The 16,659-nt window shown below is 40.5% G+C and overlaps 1 long non-coding RNA gene and 3 gene segments (V, D, J or C); 2 read left to right on the top strand and 2 right to left on the bottom strand.

The window, feature by feature from the left end:
- Positions 1–1,136: 1,136 nt before the first annotated feature.
- LOC132859169 (immunoglobulin kappa variable 6-21-like) lies at positions 1,137–1,893 on the bottom strand. The segment is given in 2 exon segments: positions 1,137–1,644; positions 1,743–1,893. Coding segments are annotated over 2 exon segments (420 nt in total).
- Positions 1,894–1,927: 34 nt separating this feature from the next.
- On the top strand, positions 1,928–3,663 carry LOC132859172 (uncharacterized). The gene is made up of 3 exons (XR_009649712.1): positions 1,928–2,081; positions 2,818–3,481; positions 3,649–3,663. It is a non-coding gene; the product is annotated as an uncharacterized LOC132859172 (long non-coding RNA).
- Positions 3,664–13,700: 10,037 nt separating this feature from the next.
- Positions 13,701–14,661, bottom strand: LOC132859168 (Ig kappa chain V region K29-213-like). The segment is given in 2 exon segments: positions 13,701–14,219; positions 14,318–14,661. Coding segments are annotated over 2 exon segments (429 nt in total).
- LOC132858775 (immunoglobulin kappa constant-like) lies at positions 14,456–15,734 on the top strand. The segment is given in 3 exon segments: positions 14,456–14,473; positions 14,579–14,630; positions 15,276–15,734. Coding segments are annotated over 3 exon segments (378 nt in total).
- Positions 15,735–16,659: the final 925 nt, after the last annotated feature.

The following is a 16,659-nucleotide window of genomic DNA, read 5'->3' as shown; positions in this document are numbered from 1 at the left end:
TTCAAAAATACTGAGTTCGAAGCTGGAATAGGAGTAAGCAGACAGACGACGACAGTTTAAGTGTTCTTTAAAAATAACTTAAAGTAAGTACAATTCGGAGGAACGACTTCTGAAAATACACTTGACTCACAAACACCGATCCACGTCTCTGTCACACACAAAATGTCCAGGTCCTAGGAAAAGTCATTTACAATAAAAGACTTCACCAAGGAAAACCTTACTGGGGTTGAGCCTTTCAGCAACGGAGGTGCACGATCAAAGGATCGGAGGAGAGAGGCGACCACACCACCTCTTCTACAACAAGGAGGCTGATAAATGTTGGCCGATGTCTTCTTATCCACGCCAGCAACTGTTAAATTAAAGTAACTTTAAACTTTTTACATGTCTCACTGCTCTAGACTGATAAACCAGTGTGAGGGTTTTTTCACAAGAAATTCATAAAGGGGTCAATTACCTATAAAGTTCAGGAACCCTGAATAAAAAATAAATCTGCAGATCTGGTGTAAATAATTTAAATAAAAAAAAAAGTAACTTTAAACTTTACCCATTTGATCATGAATTAAAAAAAGTGTAGATGATAACGTCTTGGGGGTCACAGGACATTCATAAAGGCCATTTGGGGTCAATTACCTATAAAGTTCAGGAACCCCTCAGGAACCCGTTCTATCTTCTCTTCAAACACAATCAGCTTTACAGCTCATGTGTTAATGTGGTACATCAAAACAAGTACTTTCAAAATGCAGCATTATTTTGTGTTATAAAGTCTTTAGGTTAGAGAAAATACAGAGATCTTCCTTGTTTCTTACCAGGTTACAGTTCTGATTGTGTTTGTAGAAAAGTTTGATCATCAAATCATCAGAGTGATCATGTCATAAACAGCACAACCTTTAGACATGTATTTATCTGTGCTGAATTTGATTAAAAAAGAAGTAAAGCTATTTATTACATGTGAGTTATGTTGATGTAGTTTAGTGGTAGAGGTGGGCGTGGTTAAATTACATTAGTGTAGAATGGGACATACGGAGCAGTCTTTTATTATTATTATTAATAATAAAAATATTCACTTAATTGTCAGTGTCTTTATTTACTGAATGTTAAAGTTGTGTGCATTAGTGTGTGTGTGTGTGTGTGTGTGTGTGTGTGTGTGTGTGTGTGTGTGTGTGTACATTAGTGAGTTAGTGTGGTGTGTTTTCTCTGGTCCACAGTGTGTGTCATTGTGCTGTATCACATCCTCCCCCTCAGCACCTGCAGTCACTCCCAGCTGCAGCAGTGTTTCTCTGTGCAGTCTCACTGACCGAGGTTTTTGTACGACGCTCTAACACTGTGTGAACACCCAGATACTACTGATCTGATGTGCACTCTGACAGTAGTAATCTCCTGTATCTTCAGTCTGGACTCCACTGATGGTCAGAGTGAAGTCAGTATTAGATCCACTGCCACTGAAACGATCTGGAATCTCTGGCTGTCTGATAGCAGTATAGTAGATCAGGTGTTTAGGAGCTTCTCCAGGTCTCAGCAGGTACCAGTGTAGTTCATCACCATTATACACTCTGCTACTGGTTTTACAGTTGATGGTGACTGTGTTTCCTGGAGCAACAGTTTGCACTGAAGGAGTCTGAGTCACAGTCACCTGACCTCTGGATCCTGAAGAGAAACATAGATTGTGTTTCTGTGCTCTAAAGTGGTGTAGAATTAGTATGAAATGAAGTGTGTGAGGCTGTGAGTTGATGTTAAACTCTCACCTTGAGTCCAGAGGGCCAGTGTGCAGATGAAGACGCTGATCAAAGTCATGGTTGCTGTGGGTGAAGTTGCTGAGCAGCAGCTCTCAGTCATGAAGTGTTAAAGTCACAGGGCTATAAACACTCACAGAGCACTGAAGCATGGGCCACCAATGCAAAGTGTGTGTGTGTGTGTGTGTGTGTGTGTGTGTGTGTGTGTGTGTGTGTGTGTGTGTGTGTGTGTGTGTGTGTGTGTGTGTGTGTGTGTGCACTAGAGTGTGATGGAGGTTTTTGTACGATGGTTTCATTAGAATGTATCACTGTGGTGGACTTTTGGTGGAGGCTCCAAACTCATTGTGAACAGTAAGTGTGTTTTCTTCTTTTTAAAACTAAACCAGTTTAGTTCATTACTAATTCCATGAAGAAATAAACTTAAACTAGATGATTTATGTTTAGAATGACATCATTGATGTTATTGTGTATTATTATGCTGTGTTGAGGAAAACATTTCAGTATCAGAACAGATCCCATATAAATGTTCTTCAACATTCAACAAATACACAATAATTGATGTTAAATATGTAATAATGACACACTTGCTATATATTCAACATGCAATAACTCTGCAGTTACTCTATAATAAACATTTAATAAATATAGTGACTTTGTGCTGATGTAAAATCCAGATGAAAGCTGCTGTGTGTGTTTGTGTTAAACAATGAATATTTCTGTAATCAGCTCCATTTGGATTTGCTGCAGTTAAATATGCTGAAGGTTTGAACTATAAAGTAATAAGACTTGTTATGAGAAATGATTTTTCCAGATAAATGACAGTGTGGAACATGTTTGTTTTGTCTCTGCACTGAAACTGAGGTCCAATAATAAAGTACTCAATGAAACTCAGTCATGAAGTCAGACTTTATTAGACTTTATTACTCTGTAAGATCAGTCAGTTCCACAAAGTTACAGAAATATTTCAGAATCCTTTCTAACTGTGTGTGTGTGTGTGTGTGTGTGTGTGTGTGTGTGTGTGTGTATGTGTGTGTATGTGTGTGTATGTGTGTGTGTGTGTGTATGTGTGTGTGCTTCTCCTCTCCAGCTGGTCCTGTGGTGAATCCCTCCGTGTCTCTGCTCCCTCCGTCCCCTCTGCAGACGTCTGAAGGATCGTCATCGCTGCTCTGCCTGCTGTCTGGCTACTCTCCACAGGGGGCGCTGGTGAGCTGGACAGTGGACGGCTCCGAGGTGAAGAACGGGGTTCTGACCAGCGCCGAAGAAGAGAAGAACGGCCGTTACAGCCGCAGCAGCACCCTGACCCTCAGCAAAGACCTCTGGGAAAAGGGGGAGGAGTTCAGCTGTAAGGTCTCCCATAACAACGCCAATCATCTAGTCACGTTCAGAAAGAGTCACTGTGAAGGCTAGTGGACCCAAGATAGAGTTTAACATAGAGCTGCTTATCATCCATCCTAAATTTGGATTTATCCTAAATCCTAAATCCTAAAGTTTCAATTCTACACAATGCTGACATTTCTGTCTTTACTCTGTTCACTGTCCTGTTGCTCTTCCTGTAGTTTTTGCTGAAATAAAGCTGAGTTTTGGACGTTGTTTGTTCTTTTATTCCAGTTAATAGTGATGATCAGTGTGATGAGAGAGTGGGATTAGCTGTAGATTCAGTGCTGTGTGTTGTGCTTCAGTGAGTTTGACTGAAGGAAGTTGAACATCTGGTGAACTTTCTGCTCTATTCTGGGAGAAATGAAACTCTAAATGTAAATCTCACTTCCACCTCACTGCTCTCTCCTTAAGTGAGGTTTAATATGTAGGCTATTTTTTTTCTTTTATTTCTATCATGTTTAAAATTTCATTTTTATTTTCTATGATATCTTACATATTAAATGTTCTAACTGCAGTCTGCTGCATTGTTTATTTCCTGTAGGACTGAATCTGCCTCTCTAAGAATAATAGCACCTATAACACACCCCACACCCTCCTGGTCCTTCTGAACATCTGAATAAATAAACATTATAATTATTGTGACAGGACGGCTAATAGACACTTGAGAATGAGTGAAGGGGCAAACAGGGTTTATAGAAGTGAATAATAAGGTTGCAGGAACAGTGTGAGTGTTATTAGTGCACTTTCACTAGACAGACCTAAGTAAAGACCAAACCAGAAATCTCTGTGCTTCAAGACATGTGATCTACCTCCACACCACTGGGTGGAGCAGCTACAGGTGGAGCAGGAACACCTACAAACCAGTGTCAGGAAAAGGCAGGAAACCAAATGAAGGAGACACCAAACTGGATCACAAACAAAGGAATCTTTAATAAACTGGGACAAATTAAATATCAGAAGAGAGAATAGACATGAGACACTTGGAACTCTTCAGAAAGGCTTGTTTTCTCCTGATAGCTATAAGATCATTCTTGTCTTTTTTCTAACGTATCTTTTCTTCTGATTTTTACTTTTCTTTATTTCCTCTTGTTTATTCCCATTTACTCTTATATGTCTTCTTGTCAGTTTCATCTCAGGCAATGTTCTGACATACTGTACTGGTCACCCCTCTACCAAAGTGTGAGGAACAACAGCCTCATGAGCTGGTCTTAAATGTCCTGACTAGCAGCTGCAGGTAAAGTTAATCATCCTGATAAAAGTCTGGGAGATGCTGATTAAATGATTCTGAAAATTATGAGGGGGCGCTAGTGGGACCTCGCTGAAGATGGCCGCTTAATTCGGTAGCTCCGTGCTGGTTCCCTTTTTTTTTCTATTTATATTTGGTTAATTCATTTTATGCTCGAAGTGTGTTGTTCTAACATCAAACATTAATGTCCGAGAACAAAGAAACGTGTGATTTTACACTTTTCACGCCCTCAAACTGGTCGCGCTTAACTGAGGCTGAAGCGAGAATCTCCGCCGCTGAAGAGAGCATACTGACGCATGAGAGAAAAATCACATCTCAAGACAAAGAATTAGCATTACTATCGCGCAGTTTTTCACCAGGATGTTGCCGAAGTGTCTAGACCTCTCAGCCGATCCACACTTTGAGATCGAAAGAGCTCATAGATCTCTCGGCTCTGCCCCGGGAACGAACCGCGCTCCACGAAGTGTTCTGGTCTGCTTCTTACGTTACGTGGATAAGGAGATGATACTGCAAGCAGCGCGGAAAAAACGCAACATCAGCCATGAAGGGTCTCAGCTGTGTTTCTTTCAGGTATCTGCTGAGGTGCTGAGGAAACGGCGGGTGTTCAACGATGTCAGGAGAACGCTGTCTGCCTGTGATATGTTCAGAGGCTTCGCTTATCCTGCTAAACTCCGCTGCCTTGATGGAACATGGATGCATCTTTTTTCCTCTCCAGCAGACGTCACAGAGTTTCTGAAGGCTTTAGAAGATAAGTAATGCTCGGATACTGCAACACAGGCATAAGCACACTAAGCTGAAACCTGTTTCTCAACACACTTGAGTATCTTATGGTATTGACTTTCAATAATCCAAGGAACACTTATTTTGAAGTGGATACGTGGCCGGGATGTTATTTTATTATCAGGACTTTATTTCTTTATCTTACTGGCATTTTTATTTTATAATTGCTACAAGAAAATTGCTTCTGGTGAGGACATGCACTACTAGTTAAATGCTCACACCTTGGACGTTGAACTTACTAAAAGGGAACTGGTCTGTAGCGCCTGCGCGCCCCCTATGGGCATCACTTTGTATCATTACTGGGTATGGGGCATTATTATCCTATGCTCGGTACCAGTCGGGTACAGTTTCGTTTCTATAGTTGTGCCTTTTACTTTTGGGTATTCTATAACTATGCTGTCAGGACTCTGCCCGGACTTTGGCCATGTGCCTTTTTGTTTATGTTCTCCTGTTCGGCTGTGGACGTCGCTCGGCCCCTCTGGCTGCGCCGCCGTGTGCCTTGCTCCCCCCACCTGCCTCGCCGTGTGCCTTGCTCCCTCCACCTGCCTCGCCATGTGCCTTGCTCCCCCCACCTGCCTCACCGTGTGCCTTACTCCCCCCTCCCAGTCCCGTTGGGACTGTCAGGACGGATTGCCGCGTCGTGAGCCATGCCTCGAGGGGGGGTACTGTCAGGACTCTGCTACTAATATCTATCTACTATCTATCTACTATCTACTAATATCATTAGTATTTAGTTGAGCCGCGTTGCCTTGTGCAGCGCGGAATCCTGTTGTCTTCTGTTGTCTTCATGTCTGGTTTTGTCCTGAGTCCGTGTTTCTGTTTTGTTTTATTTAATAAATCCCTGTTTTTGTTAAGCTGTCCTGCATTTGGGTCCGTTTTTACACCCGTGTCCGTGACATATGCACTATACAGCCAGGTTTGTCACATGGAATGTTAAAGAGTGCTTCAAACACTTCCCCTTTATTTTACATCAACAGATTAACGACCCAGATGGAAGATATGTTTTAATTACAGGTACAGCATATGGACAACCTATTGTCATACTGAATATTTATGCTCCGAATGAAGACTCACCTGAATTCATCTCTAAAACCATACTTTTGTTTAACCAGTACTGTAAGGGCTTGGGAGTTTGCGCCGGGGATTTTAACTGTGTCATGGACCAAAAAATGGATAAGTCTACTTTAGACTCAGCCACTAATCCTAGATCATCCCTGGTCCTTAGAGAACTTTGCAATGAGTCTGGCATTATCGATGTCTGGAGAGAATTTAACAGGGGGAGTAAAGAATACACTTTTTACTCTAACCCCCACGGATCCTATTCAAGATTAGACTACATTCTGATTCATACCCAATATCTCCACACAGTGTCTGCCTGCCAAATTGGTTCAATCGTTCTGTCTGATCATGCACCAGTCCTGATGGATATGACGCTAAGTGAACACAGGACTACAAATCTCTAGAGATTCAATTCTTCCACGCTGAATGATTTGGCATTTTGTGAATCGGTTCGGAATGGATTAAAAAACTAATGGACAGATAATAAAAACTCACCTGTATCATCTGCAACTATTTGGGACGCTGCAAAGGCTACAAGTAGAGGGCATATTATATCTTATAATTCGGCACGCAGACAGACTTGGTCCAAAAAAAGACAGAACCTTGAAAGAGAAGTAAAAAGATTGGAGTGTCTACACAGCACAGTCCCTACTCAGACAAACTGAGCCCAACTATGTCGAGTCAGAGCTGAACTTAATCTGGATCACACACATCATTTTAAAAAGCTTATATTCCTCTCTAAACAAAAGTATTATGTATACGCAAATAAACCTAACAGATTACTGGCCCACCAAATAAAAAAAATACAAAGTGAAAGAACAATTAAGTCAATGAAGTCTCCAGATCGCTCAATCACATACAATGCTACTTCGATTAACGATTTATTTAGAGATTTCTACAAAACTTTTTATAAATCACAAGTCACGGCCAAACAATTTGATATTACTGAATTTTTAGACAGAATTTCTCTTATGACTATTTCTGATGATGATAGAGTATTTTTGGATTCACCCTTTTCACCGGAAGAAATCTTCAGTGCAATCCAATCTATGCCCTCCAACAAATCTCCAGGCCCTGATGGATTTCCCTGTGAGTTTTATAAAAAGTTTTGGCCAGAACTCTCTCCTATCTTAATGCCCGCTCTCCAAGATTTACTAGACCACAGAGTGGCCCCCCAGTGGTGGAAAACGGCATCAATTTGTTTAATTCCAAAAAAAGGAAAAGACCTTCAAGAATGTGCCTCTTACAGGCCAATAAGTCTCCTGAATACCGATTATAAAATACTTGCTAAGGTCCTTGCTCGCAGGCTCGAAACAGGATTGCCACATATCATTAAGCCGGACCAGACGGGATTCATAAAATCACGCTTTGGCACCGATAATATTCGTCAACTCTTGAACATCATCGACTCAATACAAGCACGTAAACTCCCAGCCCTTATTATCTCCCTGGACGCAGAAAAAGCCTTCGATAGAGTTGAATGGGAATTTCTTTTTGCTACTCTCAGGAAATTTAATTTAGGTCCTAAATTCATCGATCTGATAAAATTGCTTTATGCTAATCCACGAGCTACAGTCACTACGAATGGTTTGATCTCAAAACCCTTTGGCATAGAAAGAGGTACGAGGCAGGGATGTCCTCTTTCACCCCTGCTCTTCGCCCTCGTAATCGAACCACTGGCTAAATCTATAAGGCAATGCCAACACCTTTCTGGTATAACGGTGGGAGATGAGGAACGTCGGATTTCTTTATATGCAGATGACGTGCTGCTGTATATTTCTGAACCAGAGAAGTCAGTTCCAGCAATATTAAAATGTACTTCAGAGTATAGTAGATTATCTGGATATAAAATTAACTTGTCGAAATCTATGGCGCTTTCTTTCAAAATTTCTGCTTCAAATGATCTTTCATCTCTCTCACCCTTCAAAATAACTACTGTTGGTTTTAAATATCTCGGCATATTCATCACACCACTATTTACGGATTTATTTAATACAAATTATGCCCTTCTTCTTAACTCCATTAAAAAAGACCTTAACACCTGGCGGACTCTCCCTATTTCTTTTCTGGGCAGGATTAATGTGATTAGAACGAATATTTTACCTAAGTTTCTATATTTATTTCAATCCCTACCTTGTCATTTATCAAATATTTTCTTTAAAGACATCAATAAGCACTTTTCTAAATTCATTTGGAACCATAAAATGCCCAAATTAGTTTTAACAAATGTATGAATCCAAAGGATAAGGGAGGAGTCGCCTTACCGAACTTTCGTCTCTACTACTGGTCAGCACAGGTGAAGCACATGGTCAGTTGGTACAATGAAAGGACTGACTGTAGATGGTTTAATCTGGAAGCAAGGGCTTGTGCTCCTCCCCCAATTAAATTTCTGCCTTTTATTGCGAATACCAAAAAGCTTACTGTAAATGTGCCTAAACAAATGTCACTATTTCGAACACCCTTCGGATATGGAGAGACATTAAACTGTATCTTAAGATTCCAGCTAATCTCACACTGTTCTCACCTATTGCTTTTATTGCTTTTTTAACCACCCTGGTGGTTATCTCTGCAAAATATCGGCCTTTCAGTCTGGTCTAAGTTAGGGATCTCACAATTATCTTGTCTCTTTTCAGGCGAGGCATTAAAATCCTTCCAAGAAATATCACAGCAATATAGTATACCACAGTCCCATTTCTTCAAATACCTTCAGCTGCGTCATTTCATAAAACCTTTGTCTGATAACGGTAAGCTGAGACGTGAACTTAGTGCCACAGAACAAATTATAATAAAAAACAATCTCTCTAAGGGGTTAATATCTAAAATATATAATGCTCTGTTTAATTCGTGTACTTCCTCCTTAGAGAACTTGAAAAAAATGTGGGAAAAAGACTTAGGCCACAGAATTACCAATACGGATTGGTCCACAATCTGTAACAATTTGTTCCCTAAATGTACTTCTTTGGGGATTCACGAACTCAACTACAGATTTTTTAACAGAGTTTACCTTACACCTTCACGTTTAAGAAAGATTTACACAAACTCCTCTGATCTCTGTTTTAATTGCAAAGAACACAAAGGAACATTCCTTCACTGCTTCTGGTATTGTGACAAAATCTTTTCTTTTTGGACTAAAGTACATCATTTTTTACAAAGGCTTTCAGTTGAAATGTTGTTTCTCTTTGGAATTGTATCTGCTGTATAGTGGAATTGAGACTGTGTTTGACTTCCACACCAAGCTACTGTTTTTAAATTTGGTTTTACCTGGCAAAGAAATGTATATTGTTACTGTGGTCTTCTCCTCATGTACCTTCTTTTAAAATGTGGTTGTCTCAAATGTCTATATTACTTCCACTTGAGAAACTCACTTATGATATACATCAAAAGTCTAATGATTTTTGGCAGATATGGAAACCTCTCTGGTGCCACATTAACAACCTCTCTTGATCCTCTGTGTTACAGTGTACATTTAGTTATTTGCCTGACTGTGCTGTCTTTTCTACCTGATCGTCCACTTTTAACTGTTCTTTATTGTATACTCAAGACTGTATCGGTATGTTTATGTACATCAGAATAACCGACCAATAAAAAAAAAATATATATATATATACAGAGGTGGGTAGAGTAGCCAAAAATTGTACTCAAGCAAAAGTATTGTTACTTCAGAATAATATGACTCAAGTAAAAGTAAAAAGTCAGACAACAATTAGACAGACAAAAATACAAAATAATCTTTAGGCAAATTATGGCTCATCCAATCAATAAAATAAATTAAAATTAATTAATTACAAAATAGCTTAAATTAAAATAATTCAGGTAAATTAAAGTACTTAATAAAATAATATAATAAATAAAAAATAAATATGCACAAGTAACACAAATTTCCAAACCTTTATACTTTTTACCAGGCAGAACTAGAACGAGGCAGCCCATAAATTCTCAAACACACATTTAATTTCTTTTGTGTTGTGATTGTTGCACATTTGATGCCTTGATGAAAGGGCAATAATAATGAAATACATCTCTACTCCTTTAATTAATTTCAGGAAGCTTCTAGTACTTTCCTTAGTTTCAGGTAAGCTAAAGCTTCTGGTTGCAAAGCTGTTTTTGTTTCTCAAAATATCTTCCTTCATGTTCATCAGAACAAAGAAATTTATACAGGTTTGTAACAACATGAGAGTGAGTAAATGATGACAGAATTTTCATTTTGAGTGAACTCTCCCTTTAAATATGTGTGTTCGGCGCTGTAAGAAACGACACGTCTGACGTCATCTGTTTGTCGGCTCTTGCTGCTCTGAGTAAAGTTGAGCACATAAAAAAAAACTCGAAACAGCTGAACTCGACAAAACTGCTCTGTGTACTGTATGCCTGCGCCTTGTCCAGTAATTCAATAGCATATAGCAGAAAAAGTTCTCCCTTACTTCTCAGCGTAAGAAATACAAGGTGTGAACGTGTGAACTGACTGAAATGCGTGTCTCACGGTGAAGACTTGAGAGCTCTGTCATATGTAACATAAAAGACAAACATGCGCCTATCTATAGCAAAAAAAAAAACATTTAGGACATGTTTCCTCAAGTTAGATGTTGAGTTTTTGAATGCTGAAGTGTCCGTTTGCTTTGGCAGACACAGAAGACACCTCATAATGTAGCTGCTCTCTCGCACTTTTACTAAGATAAACATGCTGACAATATGAGGCAAGGGGTGCGGGTTTTCCTCCTCGTTTGTGTCTGCATTGCCGACGGTTGATTCTGACATGTTTGTGTTGCTAACTAACGCGTCCCGCCGCTGAGATTGAGTATGGTAACGTGACGAGACTGCACAACTATGTTTGATTGGTGAAACAGTCACGTGGTAGAGCCTTAGCGGAAGTTTCTCTATCTGTCAAAATAAAACATTAAAATTGATGCGTAGAATACCAAAGAGGTAAAAAGAAAAGTAACGAGCTCATTGTAGCCTAATGTAGGGGAGTAAGAGTACAGTTTCTTCTTCACAAATCTACTCAAGTAAAAGTAAAAAGTATAGTGATTTAAAACTACTCCTAGAAGTATATTTTTTTCAAAAACTTACTCAAGTAAATGTTACGGAGTAAATGTAACTCGTTACTACCCACCTCTGAATATATATATATACAAATTAAAGTAACTATAAACTTTACCCATTTGATCATGAATTAAAAAAGTGTAGATGATAACGTCACAGTTATAAAGTCTTTAGGTTACAGAAAATACAGAGATCTTCCTTGTTTCCTACCAAGTTACAGATCTCCTGGAAAGAGCTGTGGGAGATGGAGGCATTCAGGGCAACCTTTACCACCAGGGCTGCCTATGATGTCTTATCTTCTCCTGCAAACCTAAGCCAATGGTATGCCGAAGGCCCCACGTGCCCTCTATGCCCAAGTCTAGCAACACTGAAGCACATTTTAGTGGGATGCAAGACCAGTCTCACCCAAGGCCGTTACACCTGGCGGCACAACCAGGTGCTAAAGTGTCTTGCCGCAGTGTTGGAAAGTCAACGGACAAGCGTGAATGCCCTTCCTCCCCCGTCATCCCAGTGGCAGCCAACACCATTTGTTCGGGAGGGTGGGGGTCAAGCCAACCTCACCACCATAAGATCAGACTCTGGTCAGCTGGGCAGAGCACGGGACTGGAAGCTGCTGGCAGACTTGAACAAGAAACTCTGCTTCCCAGCTGAAATCGCAGCCACCAAGCTGTGACCAGACCTTGTTCTGTGGTCAGCCTCGCTCAAGCTTGTCTACATCATCGAGCTCACCGTGCCCTGGGAGGGTGCGGTGGAGGAGGTCTATGGATAGAAAAAGCTGTGGTACGCTGAACTTGCATCCGATGGGCAACAACAAGGCTGGAATGTGAAGGTGCACCTGGACACTTTAAGGACTTTAAGGGCAATATTTAAAAACCATACACATTAATGTATATGTATATTTATGCATATGTATATACATTATTTCTCCTTTTATATTTTTTATAAAGTTTTTTATATAGTTTAAACTTTTTTATTATTTTATTATTATTTTATTTTTTTGCTTTATTATAGTTTTTATTCTAACAACGGACAGTTGCATAAAGCATTTCACTGCATGTCGTACCCTGTATGTATGTGTATGTGACAAATAAAATTTGATTTGATGTGATTTGATTTGATTGAGGTGCGCCCAGTTGAAGTAGGCTGCAGAGGGTTCGTAGCCACCTCAACATCCAAGCTACTCAGGGAGATGGGAGTGCGAGGAAAGGCCCACCGGCAGGCAGTCAAAGACCTCACCGCGACTGCGGAAATGGGAAGCCAGTGGCTGTGGGTTAAGAGAAAAGACTCCGCCTGGGTCTTCAAGTGAGTTTATGGCACCTAGGGAGTGAACTGGGGACGCTGGGATTCACTGCTGAACCCTCTGGAGGTGTCGTGGGCCTAGCAGCGAAACACCAAGGAAGGAGGGCGCCCACTTGACAACCCAAAGGGTGCCATCACTCAATTGACCATCCCATGGAGTCTCATCAGAGCCTCAAGTATGCATTAAGGGATATCAACATCAAGTCCTATACAACAGATCTGATTGTGTTTGTAGAAAAGTTTGATCATCAAATCATCAGAGTGATCATGTCATAAACAGCACAACCTTTAGACATGTATTTATCTGTGCTGAATTTGATTAAAAAAGAAGTAAAGCTATTTATTACATGTGAGTTATGTTGATGTAGTTTAGTGGTAGAGGTGGGCGTGGTTAAATTACATTAGTGTAGAATGGGACATACGGAGCAGTCAAGTGAAAGTTTGATACTTTGCTATGCAACATGTTCTTGTGCCAATACACTGATACTCAACATACAGAAGGTTCTGCAAATAAGTTGTATGGAAACGTTTGTTCTGTGAGACTGAGTGAAGTGGGATTCATCAGGAGCACAAGGGATTAATCACACTTTCTGCAAGACCTGGTGGGATTAGTCAAACTTTACATGTGGTTGTTATGTTCAGGTTGTTGTCTGTGCTGCTGATTTTTTGTCTTTGATAACTCTATAAAGAAAATCATAATCTAATAGTTTATTAATAATAAAAATGTTCAGTTAATTGTCAGTGTCTTTATTTACTGAATGTTAATGTTGTGTACATTAGTGAATGTGTGTGTGTATGTGTGTGTGTGTGTGTGTGTGCGCATTAGTGAGTTTGTGTAGTGTGTTTTCTCTGGTCCACAGTTTGTGTGTGTGTGTGTGTGTGTGTGTGTGTGCATTAGTGAGTTAGTGTGGTGTGTTTTCTCTGGACAACTGTGTGTGTGTGTGTGTGTGTGTGTGTGTGTGTGTGTGTGTGTGTGTGCATTAGTGAGTTAGTGTGGTGTGTTTTCTCTGGTCCACAGTGTTTGTGTGTGTGTGTGTGTGTGTGTGTGTGTACATTAGTGAGTTAGTGTGGTGTGATTTCTCTGGTCCACAGAGTGTGTGTGTGTGCAGTATTGAGTTAGTGTGTCTTTGTGTGTTTGTGTGTGTGCGCATTAGTGAGTTAGTGTGGTGTGTGTGTGTGTGTGTGTGTGTGTGTGTGTGTGTACATTAGTGAGTTAGTGTGGTGTGTTTTCTCTGGTCCACAGTGTGTGTCATTGTGCTGTATCACATCCTCCCCCTCAGCACCTGCAGTCACTCCCAGCTGCAGCAGTGTTTCTCTGTGCAGTCTCACTGACCGAGGTTTTTGTACGACGCTCTAACACGGTGTGAACACCCAGCTATTACTGAACCAGCCAACATCATGTCTACTCTGACAGTAGTAATGTCCTGTATCTTCAGTCTGGACTCTCCTGATGGTCAGAGTGAAGTCAGTATTAGATCCACTGCCACTGAATCGATCTGGAATCCCTGACCGTCTGTAAGTAGCTCTGTAGATCAGGAGTTTAGGAGCTTCTCCAGGTTTCTGCAGGTACCATGCGAGATTGTTACCATTATACACTTCGCTACTGGTTTTACAGTTGATGGTGACTGTGTTTCCTGGAGCAAGAGTTTGCATTGAAGGAGTCTGAGTCACAGTCACCTGACCTCTGGATCCTGAAGAGAAACATAGATTGTGTTTCTGTGCTCTAAAGTGGTGTAGAATTAGTATGAAATGAAGTGTGTGAGGCTGTGAGTTGATGTTAAACTCTCACCTTGAGTCCAGAGGGCGAGTGTGCAGATGAAGACGCTGATCAAAGTCATGGTTGCTGTGGGTGAAGTTGCTGAGCAGCAGCTCTCAGTCATGAAGTGTTAAAGTCACAGGGCTATAAACACTCACAGAGCACTGAAGCATGGGCCACCAATGCAAAGTGTGTGTGTGTGTGTGTGTGTGTGTGTGTGTGTGTGTGTGTGTGTGTGTGTGTGTGTGTGTGCACTGCAGCGTGATGGAGGTTTTTGTACGATGGTTTCATTAGAATGTATCACTGTGGTACACTTTTGGTGGAGGCTCCAAACTCATTGTGAACAGTAAGTGTGTTTTCTTCTTTTTAAAACTAAACCAGTTTAGTTCATTACTAATTCCATGAAGAAATAAACTTAAACTAGATTATTTATGTTTAGAATGACATCATTGATGTTATTGTGTATTATTATGTTGTGTTGAGGAAAACATTTCAGTATCAGAACAGATCCCATATAAATGTTCTTCAACATTCAACAAATACACAATAATTGATGTTAAATATGTAATAATGACACACTTGCTATATATTCAACATGCAATAACTCTGCAGTTACTCTATAATAAACATTTAATAAATATAGTGACTTTGTGCTGATGTAAAATCCAGATGAAAGCTGCTGTGTGTGTTTGTGTTAAACAATGAATATTTCTGTAATCAGCTCCATTTGGATTTGCTGCAGTTAAATATGCTGAAGGTTTGAACTATAAAGTAATAAGACTTGTTATGAAAAATGACAGTGTGGAACATGTTTGTTTTGTCTCTGCACTGAAACTGAGGTCCAATAATAAAGTACTCAATGAAACTCAGTCATGAAGTCAGACTTTATTAGACTTTATTACTCTGTAAGATGTCAGTTCCACACAGTTACAGAAATATTTCAGAATCCTTTCTAACTGTGTGTGTGTGTGTGTGTGTTTCTCCTCTCCAGCTGGTCCCTCCGTGTCTCTGCTCCCTCCGTCCCCTCTGCAGTCTTCTGAAGGATCGTCATCGCTGCTCTGCCTGCTGTCTGGCTACTCTCCACAGGGGGCGCTGGTGAGCTGGACAGTGAACGGCTCCGAGGTGAAGAACGGGGTTCTGACCAGCGCCGAAGAAGAGAAGTACGGCCGTTACAGCCGCAGCAGCACCCTGACCCTCAGCAAAGACCTCTGGGAAAAAGGGGAGGAGTTCAGCTGTAAGGTCTCCCATAACAACGCCAATCATCCAGTCACGTTCAGAAAGAGTCAGTGTGAAGGCTAGTGGATCCAAGATAGAGTTTAACATAGAGCTGCTTATCATCCATCCTAAATAGAGTTTCAATTCTACACAATGCTGACATTTCTGTCTTTACTCTGTTCACTGTCCTGTTGCTCTTCCTGTAGTTTTTGCTGAAATAAAGCTGAGTTTTGGACGTTGTTTGTTCTTTTATTCCAGTTAATAGTGATGATCAGTGTGATGAGAGAGTGGGATTAGCTGTAGATTCAGTGCTGTGTGTTGTGCTTCAGTGAGTTTGACTGAAGGAAGTTGAACATCTGGTGAACTTTCTGCTCTATTCTGGGAGAAATGAAACTCTTCAGTCCTGTTCATGTAAATCTCACTTCCACCTCACTGCTCTCTCCATGTACCTCATTCTGACTTAACACTAACACTGACAGAATCAGTCATTAAATTCTACCTGACTGTGAGTTAATAGTTGGTTTAAATTCTCTTAATCTGAACCAGATTTTCCTTTCATGTTCAGATGGATTACAGGCTACAAACATGGTGTTCATGAAATACTTTCAACTTCAGATTTACATGAAATCACTGGACTTTTCATTAATAAATAATGTATTATGACACTATATATAACTAATAATTGGCCCCAATATAGAGCTTTGTTACTTAACCATTTAACATAGAAAACTGCATCTCGTTTAAATTTAAACTCAAGCACTTTCAACATGTAAAAGTCAGTGCAAAGGTCAATTTGCAAAGCTTTGTGTGTGTGTGTGTGTGTGTGTGTGAGTAGCTTATTTTATGATCTTGTGTTTCAAAGTATTTACTTATCATGTGACTCCCCCAAGTTACATACGCTGCCCTGTGCTGCCCTGATACTGAAAAGACAGCACAATTTCAGCTCCCTCAATGTTGTGGAAAGCCGAGGAGTGCAGAGCTGCATGGTGGAGCTGGCAGGGCCTGCCATGTCTTAGTATGGACACACAGCACTGCGATGGTGTCCTTTATCAATCATCAGGGAGGTCTGCCTTCGTGCAGCAGATTCTGCTCTGGGCAGAGACCAGGTTCCTTTTGCTGAGAGCGATTTTCATTTTGGGGCATGTAAATGTGAGGTGCTG

The sequence above is a fragment of the Tachysurus vachellii genome, chromosome 16, assembly GCF_030014155.1.
Source record: "Tachysurus vachellii isolate PV-2020 chromosome 16, HZAU_Pvac_v1, whole genome shotgun sequence".
Lineage (NCBI taxonomy): Eukaryota > Metazoa > Chordata > Actinopteri > Siluriformes > Bagridae > Tachysurus > Tachysurus vachellii.
The sequence above is the reverse complement of the archived record's forward strand: the minus strand, read 5'-3'. Positions and strand labels throughout refer to the sequence as shown.